Below are 16968 nucleotides of genomic sequence, written 5' to 3' on the forward strand. Positions count from 1 at the left end.
GAAAGTTTTTTTTTTTTTTTTTTTTTTTTTTTTTTTTTGGTGCTGAATGTTGAAATCAGGCAGAGTACCATTCACCTAAATCCCCACCCCCTACAAGCTTTGTCACTGTTTTCTGTGGACCAGAACACCTGGGCAACCTGTAGACAGGAAAAATTTTGCACTCCATCCTAGTTCATTAAATCAAAATCTGTTCTGGTTTGTTTTGTTTTGTTGTGTGTGTGTTTTTTTTTTGAACCAAGAATTAAACTCAGGACCCTGCACTTGTGAGGCAGACGACAGCCTCAGTGAGCTAAATCCCTGGCCCCAGAATCTGTATTTTAACAAAATCCCTTGGTCATCCATTTGTACCATGAAGTGTATAATCAGTAGGTGTATTCATATGTTAAAGAGACTTTGGGGCAATGTTTTACCAGGGGTAATATTTTACCATGGGTAAAGAGCATTAAACCAGGGACCAACAGTGATTTTCTACAAAGAAATAGGAAAAGGGGGATATTTATTTTGTATATGTTTGAGAATTGGACAAATGAAAGTATAAAAATGCATCTTCTACCTAGAAGTTTGATGAGAATGAATACTATACAACAGTCAACAATGCAGAATTTGATTTTATCCTGACAGTCAATCTCTTAAGTGTATGTATGGCAAATTACAAAATTTAGCAGGGACAAAAAAGACCAATTTTGCCCCAACCTTCTTTTTCATTATTGAGGTCTTGATTTTTCACTGGTTTTAAAATAGAATATTTGGAACAGATACAGAACAAATACTTTAGAAGTAGATGAAGTAATCAAAGATTACTAAGTCATAGGAGCAGTTCATTAATAAGAAAAATACCTGTAATAAAAATTAGTTAGTAGAAGAAGCCTTTCAGAGTCAAATTTTTGAAGTTGTTAAATTTTATGGGAAGACTAGAGGGAAAGTTCACAATAAGACAGATGTGATGGAACATACCTATAGACTCAGCTACTCCAGAGGCTTAGTTAGAAGAATGACTTCAGTTCATTTTGGGCTGCATTCCACCATGCAAATCAAGTGCCTGCACTTAAGGTCAGTACCCATATGGGAACCAATATGGGAAAGGGGAATCATCAGTTTGCCTAAAGAGAAGTGAACTGGCATAGATCAGAAAAATATAGTAGTAGATTGATGTAGGTTCTGTATTTATGGAAGTTTTTTTTTTTCTGTATGCATAACATCTCATGTCACTTGAACATAAACATAGAACACTTACGAGCTGTGATAATAGAGACAATTCAGAATAAGCCACTTTTTTGTTTTTTAGGCAAATTGCAACTTGATCTGTAGTGACGAATATGGTCCAGAAACAAAGATGAGCATGTCTCAGTTGAATGAAAAGGAAACTCCTTTTGAACTCATTGAAGCTCTGCTTAAGTACATTGAAACTCTTAATGTTCCTGGAGCTGTGCTGGTATTTTTGCCTGGCTGGAATTTGATTTGCACTATGCAGAAGCATTTGGAAATGAATCCACATTTTGGTATGAGTTTTTGAATTGTCACCTTGAGAGTTAAAATGCCCATATGTGAAAACAATTTATTAGAAAACTATTTGTGTTTTTTAATAAAATATGTAGTGAAGAATTGTTTTTAACCGGCCTCCCATGTTCAGACCTTTACCTTTGTGTATTGTAGGAAGCCATAGGTATCAGATTCTACCTCTACATTCTCAGATTCCTCGAGAGGAACAGCGCAAAGTGTTTGATCCAGTACCAGTTGGAGTAACCAAGGTAAGAATGGGATTAGAAGTGAAATAGTAAGTAAATACAGGCTTTCAACAAGCCACCCCCAAAATTTGTAAACCATCCAAATTGTGAGGACAAGGTAGGCTTCAGCTGGGCGTGGTGATGCACACCTAAAATACCAGCACTCAGGATCACTGAGCTTGAAGCCAGCCTGGTTCAAGGATAGTCTGGACTGTATAGCACAACTTGGCTCAAAAACCAAAACAAAAACAGGCCTCTCTGCTTAAGCTTACAAAGTTTTTCATGATCTAGCCAGTAGGCAAATGATTCCCCACCCCCCACCCCTGGTACCAGGGATTGAAGTTGTGACCTTAAACACTTCTGAGGTAGGCCCAGTGCCACTGAGCTCAATCCCCAGCCCTTAATTTTTTAAAATTTTTGGTACCAGGAATCGAACTCGGGTCCTTACACTTGGGAGGCAGGCAGCGGAACCACTGAGCTAAATCTCTGGCCCTTGGTTTTTGTTTGTTTGTTTTGGTTGTTGTTTTTTTTTTAACAGTGCTATACATTCGCCATTTTTATGTGAGCAAATATGTCTTCTTACATAAATTGAGTATCTTCTGAAGTGTAATTACTTCATTATTTTTTTGCAGGTTATTTTGTCCACAAATATTGCTGAAACCAGCATTACAATAAATGATGTTGTTTATGTCATTGACTCCTGCAAGTAAGTTCTCAGAACATCAGCTTGCCTGTTCTGGACCTTCATCAGTGAACAGGATTAAAATGCCTTATTTTTAAACTCCTGTGTTCTTATATCTTCAAAACTATTGTGCCTTTGTATATACACAAATTGATCAAAAAATGAAATGGATGCTTAAAACTTGAGTGTTTTAAGTAACTGGGATTGGCACAGAATATTATTCATTTTTTTTTTTTTTTTAATTTTAAAGACAGGGTCTTGTTTCGTAATGTTTTTTAAAAACTTGAATGTTATTACAGTAAAAGACAAATTTCAGTTAGTCCTCCTGACAACCTCAGTGTAGCTTTGAACACACGTCCCGTCATTCTTCTTACTTTCTGAAGCAGTTCTAGAAATCCTCTTTGTGAATTTCTTTACAGACCATGATCAAAAAAATGCAGCAGATGGCTCCTAAGAGCCATTCAGCAGAAAAATAGGCCCTAAAAATAAAAATATTATGTTGTGTCCTCATTCACCTTACTTACCACAGGTGGCACCATCCAACTTGTAACTCTTCTAAAGTCAAAATGATCATGAAAAGTAAATGTTTTGAATTGCTTTAGGACATCAAGGCAACCATAATAGCACAACTAAAGATACTCTTGAAACAGGACTTCCAGAACCACTTCAGAGAGCAGCAGGAATGGAATAGGTGTAATCAAAGTGAGGGAAAATAGTGGGTCTGTCTTTTATAGTAATTGCTTTAAATTTGCTGTATTTTTGTTTTATTTTATTCTGTACTAGTTATAGATAATTGATGAAAGTAATTCTTTGTGTTCAGAACAAATCAGTTACAGTAGAATGTGACAGTGCTTAACATTGTAACCTCTGGGTGCTTCCCACTGCAGTCAGGATCATCTGGTGTTTGCTTATTTCTCATTATTATTTCCACTGGCCACTGCTGCAGTAAAAGTACGCTGTTTGAGGTGCAAAGATGATCTCTCGCTCTCTCTGTCTTTATTTATGGTGCTGGGGATCGAACCTCCGGTCCTTGCGCTTGCAAGGCAGGCAGCCGCTGAGCTAAATCCCTGGCCCATGGTGACTAGTATTTAGCACGATAGATATTCTACCTTTTTTTAAAAAAAGTCGTAAGCGTTAAAGGACTTCATATATAGTAGTAGATGAGCCTGGGAGATAGCTGGGGCAGCACTGTATATAGAAAGAGTAAAACACTGATAACTGATCCAAGAGGGAACAACAGTGTTGAAACTTAGATATATCTAACTAACTTGTACTCCATGTCTTCTCATAGTCCCTCAATCGTGGCAATTAATTACTTGCAAGTGCCCATTTTAAAGAATAGGGAAGGAGGGCTGGGGATTTAGCTCAGTGGTTCTAGTGCCTGCCTTGCAAGCACAAGGACCTGAGTTCAATTCCCAGTACCAAAAAAAAAAACGGCCAGTAAAAATAGTGAAGGCTAGGTGTGGTGGCACATGGCTGTAATCTCAGCACTCAGACTGAGGGAGGAAGGTCAATGTAAATTTGAGGCCAGCCTGAACTACAAAACAAGACCCTGTTTTAAAAAAATTTTTTTAAGTGAATAAAGTGTGCCAATCCCAGTTTCGTAGCAGCTACCTACATAAGTAACTGCAAATGACATCTAAGGTTACTTAGGGGTTCCAGCAGGCTCTGCAAACATCACTTGAAGTCCATGAGATGTGCCACATATTCTAGATCATAGAAATTCTAAGTGACATTTTGAACATTGGAGTAGAAATGGTTTGAGTAATGGTGGCTTGTACATCAGATCCCACTTAAGTGATTGAAGTTCATTATGTCAACTAATGTTTATAAGTAATCTTGTGTGTAGGCATAAGCATTATACCCATTTTCAAATGAGGCAAAGATCTAGCTACTAGTAAATGGTGCAAGTATGCTGTGTAGATTGATAGCTAAGAGTATAATCAAATTGCAGTTTGTATTTGTGCCTATCACAAGTAGTTGCATATGCGTTGCTGAATTAACCACTCTTTCTTATGTAGGCAGAAAGTGAAACTTTTTACTGCTCACAATAACATGACCAACTATGCTACAGTCTGGGCATCCAAAACAAACCTTGAACAGCGGAAAGGTCGAGCGGGTCGTGTACGGCCTGGATTCTGCTTTCACCTCTGTAGCCGAGCCCGTTTTGAGAGGTAAGAGATACACCCACTTACTGGTACTACAGATTGAAACTGAGACCTTGGCGTTCAGCTAAATAAATCCCTAGCCATTTTATTTTGAGAAACATTAGGCTTAAACTTGTGATCCTTCTGCCTTAGTTTCTGGAGTACTGAGTTAACAGTTGTGTGTCACTATGCCCAGCAGGACCTGTTTGTCTTGTGGTGCTGCCCTGCCGAGCACCATGCTGGGGATTGAATTCTGGACCTTCTGCTTGCCAGGGAGGCGGCTGTACCACTAAGCTAAATCCCTGGCCCCAGTGACTTTAAAAAACCTTTATAAATCCACTGTGCATGGTATGAACTTAACAAAAACTCACTACATCAGTGCTAAGAGGTGAAGGAGATGTTGATAAGAACAACTTCCACAATGAGACTGTAGTAAGAAAAATAAAAAATTCTTATTTTTTGATGAAAGAAGGATGTTTGAACATTTTGTCTTCACATAGCTTTTTTAGGAATTACAGATACTTAAATGGCTAACTTTCTTTTAAAAAATAGAAGTAACTTTGCATTTATAGAGGAGTATTTCTTTTTTCAGTGTTACCACTTCACCAGCCTCACAGTCCTCTTCATGTTTGTTTTTTGCTACTGGAGATTGAACTCTGGTCCTTGCATTTGCAAGGCAGGCGGCAGAACCACTGAGCTAAATCCTTGGCTCAATCCTCATTTTCTTGAGGAATACAGGCCATTATTTGGATAAGAAGTTGAAGTGTAGGCAATTCACCTGTCTTCGGAAGATTGTACCAGAGCTGGGTCTTAATTCTTTCTGAGTTTTTGTTTATACTACACATCCGTTTTATGGGTATGTTTTTAGCTAGGTGTTTCTGTTTGTTTGTTTGTTTTTGGTACTGGGGATTGAACTCAGGACCTTGTGCTTGCCACTGAGCTAAATCCCCGACAGATGTTTCTGGATCAGACATGTTAAAATTTCTCTCTCTTATTTTATATTTGTTTTTTGTTTGTTTTGTTTTGTTTTTGTGTGGTACTTGGGCTCAACCTCGGGTCTTTAAGCTTGCAAGGCGGGCAGCGGAACCACTGAACTAAATCCCGGGCCCTCATTTTCTTTATCCATTTATCCATGAATGGGCACAATAAGCCACTTCCAAGTTTTAGTTGTTAGTAATGGTTCTGCTATAAATAGGAGTTTACATACTTCACTGCAGTATGATGTTTTTTAACTCTGGGGAAGGTAGCTACAAGAAGATTGGTCAAATGGAATTTCTCTTTTTTGCCTTTTTGCAGAATCTCCATACCGATTTTCATTGTGGTTGTATCAGTTTACATTCCCACCAACAATGAGGAAGGATTCATTTCTCTCTCTCTCTCTCTGTCTTTTGGTTCTGGGGATTGAACTCTGGTTCTTCTGCTTTCAAGACAGGCTGTGGAACCACTGATCTAAATCCCCAGCCCAGGAATTTTTTTTTTGTTTTGTTTTGTTTTGTTTTGGTCGGGGGCATTTTGGTTTTTTGAGACAGGGTCTCACTATGTAGTTGAGTCTGACCTGGAACTCACTATGTAGCCCAGGCTGGTCTCAAACTCACAGCAATCCTCCTGCCTCAGTCTCCCAAGTGCTGGGATTACAGGCGTGCACCACCATGCCCAGCCAGGATTCATTTCTTTATGATGACCATTCTTTCTGGGGCGAAATGGAATCTTGTTTGTTTTTGTTTTGGGTCAAGGAATTGCTCTGTAATATGCTGGCCTTGAACTATCTTTACTTGCAGTGATCCTCATGCCTCAGCCCTTCAGGAGTGTCAGATTACGGGCATGCACCATCATGCCTGGCTGAAATGGAATCTTAAGGTTTTAATTTGTCTTTGTTGATTGGTCAGTGATGTTGAACATTTTTTCCATACACTTATTGGCCAGTTGTATTTGTTTATCTAAGAAGTGTTTCAGATGCCCATTTTTTGTTTTTTTGTTTGTTTTGTTTTGGGGGGTTCACCAGGGATTGAACTCAGAACCTTGCACTTGCAAGGCAGGTGGTGGAACCACTGAGCTAAATCCCTGGCCTGAGATGCCCATTTTCAGTGGTTCTTTAAGTTTGGGGAGGGAGCTTAACATTTCTTTTTTAGTTCAAGACCAGGTCCTCACGGTGCAACCCAAAACTCGCTTATTTAATATTAAAATGTATCAGTACTGCAATTCAATCCAAATACTGAGGTTTTAGTTTAGAAAAAAAAAGAATAACTCTTACATTCATACCTTTTGTCTTAAAAGAAAAACACAGGGCCGGAGATTTAGCTCAGTGGTGCCATTACCTGCCTCACAAGTGCAAGGTCCAGAGTTCAGTCCCTGGTACAAAAAGAAACACACACACACACACACACTCAGTGTTGCCATTACCTGCCTCACAAGTGCAAGGTCCAGAGTTCAGTCCCTGGTACAAAAAGAAACACACACACACACACACACACACCCCTTTCAATAATTGAAACAGCTTAAATCTTTTTTTGGTACCAGGAATCAAACTCAGGTCTTTGTGCTTGCTATCTGAAACCTAGGCCAAGTGAGTCCACATTGTCACTTGCTGCCTCTACTGTTTTCTGAGCATTCAAATTTTCCTATTTGATGCTTGGCTGTCTGGTAATATGGGAGCTGACTTGGCTCATGTGGGGACAATTCCAGAGGTGTGCCACCATTCTTGTAAATATTAATCATTTGTCTGAGGAACAGCTGGCAAGTTTTTTTCTTTCCCATTCTAGTTTCTCTTCACTTTGCTGATGGTTTACTGTGCAAAAAAGCTGTATAATTTAGTGTGATCCCATTTGTTGATTCTTAGTATTTTCTTGTGCAGCCAGGGCTTCATTCAAAAAGTCTTTGTCAGCAACAGTGAAACATGAGATTTTACCTTGTTTTTTCTCCTAGCAGGTTGTTTCTATTCTAATGTTTGGGTCATTAATCCATTTTGGTTTTAGTTTAGTGCATAGTGAGAGATACAGGTCTGCGTTCAAGCTTTTTAGCATGTGGCTAGCCAGATTTCCCAGCACCACTTATATCCTCCACCAAAAAGATTTGCCACTTTTGTCAAAGATTGTGTGACTGAGTGTGCCTGGAGTTGTTTGTTTCTTTTATGTAATCAGTTTTAGCCTATGTTTGCTAACAGATGAGACCTGAATAAGCCATAAGTGGGAGCAATAACATAATTTATTTTGAATAACCATTTTATTCATTCCTTAGTTGAAAAAGTCATCAGCCAGGCATAGTAGCACGTGTCTTTGGTCCCTGCATGTGGGAGGCTGAGGCAGGAAGAATGCCTTGAGTTGAATGAAGTCCAACCTGAAGTATAAAGCAAGACCCTGTCTGAGGTCGGGGGTGGGGGAGGGAGAGGAACTGTAAGGGTAAAGTCAGAGGCCACCATGCAACCAAATTGTCTTAGAACAGATTTTGTGTTAACTTAGAAAGACGGCAGAAGGGGCAGCTCTCTCTCCTGGATTCTGTCTCTGACCATTTTGATAAATTTACATAAGGAGGATGGTTATTTTATGCTTATTTTCTTTTAGACTTGAAACCCATATGACACCAGAGATGTTTCGAACACCATTGCATGAAATTGCTTTGAGCATAAAACTTCTACGCCTGGGAGGAATTGGCCAATTCCTGGCCAAAGCAATTGAACCTCCACCTTTGGATGCTGTGATTGAAGCAGAGCACACTCTTAGAGGTACTTAGAAAAACTTACCTTCCTAATATAGGTGCTAGCTAGAGCATTTGTATTTGTCCCGTCAGAACATTTAAGTGAGTCAAGATGCAGACTCAGCAGGGCTGTGATAGTAAAGACTGCTAGCATTACTTTGTCCACTTAGCATGGTCACTTACTACAGTGAGCAGTGCAAAAAATGAGGTGAGTCACATTTTGAGAGAAGAACAAAAGCCAAGTGTCATTATCTCTTGATAAAAATCAGGAGTAGGAGACTCTTTACACATTTATTTATGGGTATATCTCCTACAACATTTATTTCTGTTTTTAAGTCTGTTAAAGAAATCATATAATATACTGCAAAAGCAGAGGCATTGGAGCCAAACTAGGCACTTGAATTGTGAATCTAGCACTCATCTGCCATGTGAAATTCAGACTCTATACATTTCCTTTGGGGGGGGGCTTTAAAAATCAGCAGGTGGGGGGCCAGGATTTAGCTCAGTTGTTCTGCCCACCTACCTTGCAAGCACAAGGCCCCAAGTTTGCTCCCTGGTATGCACATGCGCGCGCGTGTACACACACACACACACACACACACACACATATCAACAAATGGGGGAATGGTAACAGATTTGTATGGCATGTAAGTGCTTAATGCTGCTGTTACAACTTTATTCATAGACTTCTCATGGACTGTTGTCAGATTTTCAACCTACAGCAACTAATTCTAGTATATCATTTAGTTCTCCAGATTTTGGTTTTGTTATGGTCTGTTTTTTTCCTACACAGAGTCTCACTGTAGTACAGGCTGACTTTGACTCATAGGGATACTCCTACCCGAACCTACCAGGTGCTGAGATTATAGGCGTGGGCCACCATGTCTACTTCTGTTTTTGAGTGAAAAGAACTGTTCATTATGGACGTGGTACTGCATTTAGTTTGACAAATGATGAAGTCTTAAATGTGCTATTCTAGCTTTAATCTGTAAATAAATATTTGATGTTTACTTAGGTTGAAGGGTATTCTTCACTGTTTGTGTTCACAAAGAATTATCTCCCCACAGAGCTTGATGCATTAGATATCAATGATGAGTTGACTCCTCTTGGACGAATCCTAGCTAAACTCCCCATTGAGCCTCGTTTTGGGAAAATGATGATAATGGGATGCATTTTCTAGTAAGTGCTTTTTAAATTTCTTATTGATGATAGGTTAAATGGTAGAATAGCTTCATGTAATCTTAATCACTTCCCCATAAAATCAAGGTGAGTCTCAGATAGGGAAAAGAAGTGATATATTCTAGATACTGAGGGAATTTATAATAGAGAAATGGACAGGTGTAGTAGATATTTGGATTCCACTTGGGGAAGGGCATATTTCTTAGGAGAGAAGAGTACTTCCTGGGGGATTAATAGCTATCCCTTGAAAGAGAATAGTATTAAGAAAGGAGATATATTTTACTAGAACATTTTTGAAGGGTAAGGTTCATTAAAATGGATGAGAAAGAATAGGAAAAGAAAAAGATACTTGTTCATAATTTGTTTAAGATATACAGCCGTTGATGTCAGAAATCACTTAATTTTTCCTTTTCTGCCTTTGGAGAAAGCAGTTGTAATATTGTTCGGTAAGCTATTTTCAGTGCTAGTAAAAGCATTGTTATAGCCAATAAAGACTAACCCTCAGTAAGCAATACTCCCCAGTCTACTGGGAACAAAGTTGTGTTATATCAGTTTAACCTGTGTTTCAGTGTGGGAGATGCTGTCTGTACCATTGCTGCTGCTACCTGCTTTCCAGAGCCTTTCATCAGTGAAGGGAAGCGGCTGGGCTACATCCATCGAAATTTTGCTGGAAACAGATTTTCTGACCATGTGGCCCTTTTGTCAGTATTCCAAGCCTGGGATGATGCTAGGTATGGATTTAAAATGGAGTTACTGCTAAAACTGGGTGAACTGTCTATACTTCTTAACCTAAATCTCATTCTCTGCTGGTCTTAGAGAATGACTTCCTTACTATTCCATGTAATTTATTTTAGAATGGGAGGAGAGGAGGCAGAGATACGTTTTTGTGAGCACAAAAGACTCAATATGGCTACCTTAAGAATGACTTGGGAGGCCAAAGTTCAGCTTAAAGAAATTCTCCTTAATTCTGGATTTCCAGAAGGTAAGATTTTTCATTCTTAGATATGTCTGAAATAACATTATGCACTACACACTGTTCTTCTTTTTATGTTCTGAACCACTGATGGGGGAAAACTTTTAGAGGGTTCAGTGCTGACAGATCCCGCTGTGACACAGGTACCATAGGTTTGCCACCACTGTTTTAAGATATATCTTAGTTCTTTTGGGGTTTTTTGGGGGGGTGGGGAGGGTTTGAGACTGGAACTCACTATGTAGCCCAGGCTGGTCTGAAACTCACAGCGATCCTCCTGCCTCAATCTCCTGAGTGCTGGGATCACAGGCGTGTGCCACCATGCACAGCTATATCTTCTTAGTTCTTTGAACATGGTGATAACCACTTGTTCATATTCATTCATTTTACAAAGGAAGCAACAAGTACAGTGAAAGTTTGAGAGATGTTCATTTTCAGATTTGAAGTAAATTCTCTCAATCCATTTTACTTGACTTGGATTTAAACTTTCAGAGATCGCAAAGAATTTTACCATTTTTGATACAGCAACAGTAATCTAGCTGTTCTTTTTCCCTTTTCCTTTCCCCTTTCTTCCAGTACTTGAGATTGAACCAAGGGTCTTGACACTGAGCTACACCCTCAACGCTTCTCATTTTTTTATTTTGAGATGGGGTCTTGTTGAATTGCTAAGTTGCCCAAGTTGGGCTTGAATTTAGGATCCTTCTCCCTCAGTCTGCCAGTGTGTAGGGCTTACAGACATGCTCTACCATACTGGCATTAATTGTGCTATAGTATTTTTTTTTCATTGAGGCTAAGCATTGAGAACTGGAATTCATAACCAAAAAATGGGATGTTTTGCAAAATAGGTGGGCAAGGTGCTAAATTTTTAAAAAATAAAATTTAAATAAGCGAAGTATTTCTCATTTGTTGTAGCCTAAATTACTAATTTTTTCCCAAAAATCAAATGAATAGGAAAGGACTTGCTTTTGAGTCAGTGGAGAAGTAAAAGACTTAGTAAAATCAGCCTTTACTAGACTTATCAGCCTTCATTCCAGTGGGTATCCTTTTAGTTTATCACCCTATATTTTGTACAAGTAATAGCTGCTTAAGAAGAGTAGATAAAATATACTTTGTAAAGTCACCTAAGCATATGTTGTATATATTCTGTAAGGGAATACAAACTCTTTAATTTTCTTATTATGGAGATTAGCAGATTTTCCTCCTGAACTTAATCTGAGCTATAAATAGGATTCTGAGGGAAAAAAGTGTTCTAGCTAGATTATTTTAAAGTGGGATTTGTGGGAGTAATAATTACTCCTAACTCTCAGATAATTTTGTATAATGTGAGAATTACTTAATTAACTGATTCTTTTAACTCCTTCTTAACAGAGTGTTTGTTGACACAAGTGTTCACTAACACTGGACCAGATAATAATTTGGATGTTGTTATCTCTCTCCTGGCCTTTGGTGTGTACCCTAATGTGTGCTACCATAAGGAAAAGAGAAAAATTCTTACCACTGAAGGGCGTAATGCACTTATCCATAAGTCATCTGTTAATTGTCCATTTAGCAGCCAAGACATGAAGTACCCTTCTCCCTTCTTTGTATTTGGTGAAAAGGTAAGAAGAGATTAGAAGAGTTTGGTAAAGCCAGATTGTCTTAATTTTGTGAATGTGAGTTTTAGTGTTCACAGCATTGTTTATTGTCTTAAATGACATTATTTGAGCTGGGCATGGTTGTGCAAGCCTGTAATCCCAGCACTTGGGAGGCTGAGGCAGGAGGAGTACTGTGAGTTCGAGACCAGCCTGGGCTACATAGTGAGTTCCAGGTCATTCTCAACTACATAGTGAGACCCTGTCTCTAAAAAACAAACAAAGGGGCCGGGGATTTAGCTCAGTGTTTCGGTGGCCTGCCTTGCAAGCGCAAGGACCCGAGTTCGATCCCCATCTGCAGATTCGAACCCGAGCGATCTCTGCTAAAGGCATGACCTTAGTTACCCCCTTGCAGTTGCTTCTCTTTGCCTCCAAGAAAGTTCAGTCTGATGGACAGATCGTGTTTGTAGATGACTGGTACGGATTTTCAGATTTGGACTACGAATTGAATTCTTATAACCTGAGATGTGTTAGAACTCAGCTCTAATTGAATTTAAATATGTGAAATAAATTAGCACAGTTGAATGATTCAAGGTGTTTTATAACATTTTTTCTTGGAGAGTAGATAGTCTTGGTAGTACAGTTTACTGTAAACATAGTTCTTAAATTGACTGTTCAGTAAAACCTTGGATTGTGAGTAACTTGTTCTATGAATGTTCCACAAGATGAGCAAACATTTCTAGTAAATTCTAATTTGATAATTGATCTATGCTTGCAGTGTGAGTAGCACATTACACTGAATGTCACATGATCACAGTGGTTCTCTCTGGGATTGTGGGTGATTGTCTCCCAACCGGAAAAGGTTATAGAGTAGGTCTCACTTGTAGAGGAGAAAGAGAAAAAGTTGGAGGGGGGACTTCTTCACTCCCAATGAGATTAGGAAAATGAGTGTAATGGGGAAAGCAGTATAAAATGTAGAAAAGTACCACCTGAATAACGCTATAGCAGTGCCAAATGACTGATCTGTTTAAGACAATACAATGTTACATTACTGCGAAATCTGTAGAAGCAAAAACAAGTGTCATTGATTGGATAGATTCCTTGTTAAAGTTGCATGGAAAAAGAAAGATTCCATTGATAGCAATGATTTCATTAGTGAAAGTGGAGGTTGTCCTACACAATAATCCTCCTTTCTCGTCTCCACACCAGCCATGAAGGTTTTTAAAGGTAAGTGTAGGCTAGTTTTTCTTTATATTTTATATTTTCTTTATTATTTTGTATTACAGTATTGTAGTCATTTTTGAATGAATATTTTTGGGCTGTGGAACGAGTCATCTGAATTTTTCATTTCTTATGAGGAAATTCGCTTTGATATAGAAGTGCTTTGGATTATAAGCATATTTCTGGAACAAAGTATGCCCACAAACCAAGGTTTTGCTATACTGGTAAAAACATTTCATTTTTAAGCTGCTTCTATAAATACTGTCACCACCAAATTGGACTTTGGGTACTACCAGAGAGCACCTTACAGAAATGTTACAGAGCTTAGAGTACAGTTAGTACCATCAACCATATTTTATTTTATTTATTTATTTGGTGCTGGGGATCGAACTCAGGACCTCCTGCTTGCAAGGCAGGCAGCAGAACCACTGAACTAAATCCCTGGCCGCAGTCATATGTTACAAAACCTTGAAAACTCCAACATTTTGAGTGTAATACAGTGGCCTGAATTACAAACAGGATTTGCCCTGATAAAATTTTACATTTTGCTGGGTGTGGTGACTCACTCCTATAATCCCAGTTAAGGCAGGAGAATTACTGAGTTTGAGGCCAGCCTCGGCTAGATAGTGAATTTAAGGACAGCCTTGACTGCGTAGGGAGATCCTGTCTCTACCCCCACCCCAGTTTAGGATTACTGCTCATGTGCAGTAGTGAATTCTTAAGAAGTCATTGTAAGTTATTGCTCTTTATTTGCCTAAGTCTGGAGTCAGTCTGATACAGTATTTTGGTACTTGATAAGCAATTAGGTTTATTATTACATGATTTGCCATGTGTGAAATTGAGATATAATAGTCTAATTTGGGGGGGTTTTGTTTTTGTTTGTTTTGTTGTTTTTCATTTTAGGATCAGACTACAAATATCTCATGATGCTGCTGCCTGCATCACTGCCCTCCGTGCAGCCATGGAAGCTCTGGTTGTTGAAGTAACCAAACAGCCTAATATCATCAGCCAATTGGACCCTGTTAATGAACATATGTTAAACATGATCCGACAAATCTCTAGGCCCTCAGCAGCTGGTATAAGCCTTATGATTGGTGCTGCACGGTGAGTATAAGCTGTCTTTCAGTCAAGGAAGGATAGGTACATGGCAGGACTAGAATTCCCAGAGCTAGTTGATAAAAGAGGTCTTGCTCTATTTAAAATTGTAGATAGAGCTGGGGATTTAGCTCAGGGGCACTGCATCTGCCTCAACCACAAGGTCCTGAGTTTGATCCATGGTACTGGGGGCAAAAATGTGAAAATAAAATAGTGAATATGAAATTTAGATGGGCTAACACAGAAGCGTGTTGTTTACTTTTGTTTGTGTTAATACACATGCAACGGCAGTACATGTTAATGACAGACAGGGACCTTTAAAAAGGATATATATAGTCCAGACTGGATCATAGAACAGGAAAGTGATAGTCTAGTACTGATTTTTGTGGGAGGTTTTTTGGTTGGGGCTCAAACTCGGGACTTTGTGCTTTTGAGGTAGGTGTGATCCTTAGCTAAGCTAAATCGCCAGCTAGTACTGTTTTCGGATCTCTATTAAAAAGAAATGTTGGTAAAGGATTAAGTTGTTCTTAAATAAAAAGCTCTGGGGTTTATCTAGGAAAATAGAAGAGTGGCTTTTTGCTGTTTTCTTTATTACTGGGGATTATACATATCCCCAGATACTACTTTATGTTTTACCATAAGGAGAGCCAGGAATGTATCTCTGGCACCGTGCCTGCCTGGCAAGCTCAATGTCCTCATTTCAATCTCTGGTACAAGATTATATATATCTCTCTCTCTGGATACATATATAGTTTTTTTGTTGTTGTTTTTGTTTGTTTGTTTTTTGGTACAGGGGAGCAAATTTAGGACCTTGCACTTGTGAGGTAGGCAGCAGAACCACTCAGCTACATCCCCTGTCCTTATCTTTTATTTACCCTACAGAGAAAGTAGAATATTACAAGCAGTGATCACACATATGGTTTTCATTTAGGTTTACTTATTCTCAGCGTTTTGTGCTTAATCACTTGTAACATTGTAGACTTAATGATCTTAATGATACATCAGTACATTTCATGTATACTGTCAACAATACTACCACCATGTCCCTTAGATTTAACTATTAGAGTAGTACTGTTCAGCATATATATGTACTCTAATTATCTAGAAATGTCTAATCTCATCAAAGATCTTAACTGCATTTGGTTGGGAACTATTACTTTAATACAGCAGAACTGTTAGTGTACATTTAATACCATAAGGAAACTAGGCAGAATCAGTTATGACCTTAGCTCATACTGCTAGCAGCTAATGTGAGGCAGAGTCAAACCCAGGCACCATGGTTCTAGAAGCGGTGCTGTTATTCCGTGGTCCTCCTGGTTGGGCAGACCTAAGGAAGATTGTTTTGTTTTGTATTGGGGATTGAACTCAGGACCTCACACTTGCCAGGTGGGCACTTTGCCATTGAGCTAAATCTCCATCCCTGAGAGAATTTTTTAAAAGAATCTTCACAAAGGCAATAAGCATCATAGGCATAAGTTACAGAATAAATGTCAAAGATACAAATGTACCTGTGGATGTGTAGGGGAAGAGACTTAATTTTGATAGGAATTGTGAGCAAGGAGGCTTCTTATATAATCTACTGTGAAGAAGAAGAGTCCAGTAATCAGATAAACTGAGATATATAAAGAACTTAAGATGTGTGGATATATAAGGTAACTCAACTTACAGATGGGAAAAGTGAAGTGTGGAGAAGTGACTACATTAGATAGAGTTGCAGTAAAATCAGTAAGAACTGGTGATGGATTAATAATGGGACAGCAGTGTGGTGAAGGGATAAAGACAGAAATCACAGCCACATTTCTGGGGAAAGCTGCTTAGTTTGTAATTCCAGTCTGTACAAAAAACTTCACCTTAGGAAAAATCAGTTTTGGCATATACTGAATTGGAATTGGTGGTGGGACATGTTGATTTCTGCATTTGTTAGCCTTCATTTTCATTGTTTTCCATAGGAGACAAATTTAGGTATGAATAAATTGCTGAAGATGGTTTTTAAAAACACATTTCACCAGGGGCCAGGGATTTAGCTCAGTGGTTCCATTGCCTGCCTTGCAAGCGCAAGGTCCCGAGTTCGATCCCCAGTGCAAAAACAAGACACATTTCACCATTAATGCCAGAAAATTCTGATTAGATGTGTACATTTGGATGAGTGGTTGAGATATATTAAGTGATTTACTGTCTTAGCCTATATGAAGCCTTGGGTTCATTCCCAACACCGTGAAAAGAATACTAAACTGGTGGGTTTTTGCCTTTCTAGGTATGGAGATGGTCCACGTCCTCCCAAGATGGCTCGATATGATAATGGAAGTGGATATAGAAGGGGTTCTGGATATGGTGGTGGAGGGTATGGCACTGGAGGCTATGGTAGTGGCTATGGCGGTGGACATTATGGTGGTGGAGGGTATGGCGGTGGAGGTTATGGAGGTGGCTCCAACTCCTATCGAAGAGGATATGGTGGAGGCTATAGAGGTTTCCGAGGGGGTTACAGAGGCAACTTTGGTGGAGACTACAGAGGCCACAGTGGAGATTTTCGAGGACCTAATGGGGGGGACTTCCGAGGACCTAATGGGGGAGATTTCCGGGGACCTGGTGGGGGAGACTTCCGGGGACCTGGTGGGGGAGACTTCCGAGGACCTAATGGGGGAGACTTCCGGGGACCCGGTGGGGGAGACTTCAGGGGACCCGGTGGGGG

The 16968-nt window shown here is 39.3% G+C and overlaps 1 protein-coding gene across 1 annotated transcript in view; it reads left to right on the plus strand.

The window, feature by feature from the left end:
* Window positions 1-16968, plus strand: part of Dhx9 (DExH-box helicase 9) — a 50035-nt gene that overhangs the window by 32548 nt on the left and 519 nt on the right. The window contains exons 17-28 of the mRNA XM_033762133.1: window positions 1286-1499; window positions 1654-1748; window positions 2357-2430; window positions 4428-4580; window positions 8111-8271; window positions 9311-9422; window positions 9992-10153; window positions 10277-10404; window positions 11761-11990; window positions 12325-12440; window positions 14088-14288; window positions 16534-16790. Coding sequence (XP_033618024.1) covers window positions 1286-1499; window positions 1654-1748; window positions 2357-2430; window positions 4428-4580; window positions 8111-8271; window positions 9311-9422; window positions 9992-10153; window positions 10277-10404; window positions 11761-11990; window positions 12325-12440; window positions 14088-14288; window positions 16534-16790 — 1903 coding nt within the window. The remainder of the gene's footprint in view (window positions 1-1285; window positions 1500-1653; window positions 1749-2356; window positions 2431-4427; window positions 4581-8110; window positions 8272-9310; window positions 9423-9991; window positions 10154-10276; window positions 10405-11760; window positions 11991-12324; window positions 12441-14087; window positions 14289-16533; window positions 16791-16968) is intronic.

This window comes from Fukomys damarensis, unplaced genomic scaffold (genome assembly GCF_012274545.1).
Source record: "Fukomys damarensis isolate Sample0158 unplaced genomic scaffold, DMR_v1.0_HiC HiC_scaffold_11, whole genome shotgun sequence".
Lineage (NCBI taxonomy): Eukaryota > Metazoa > Chordata > Mammalia > Rodentia > Bathyergidae > Fukomys > Fukomys damarensis.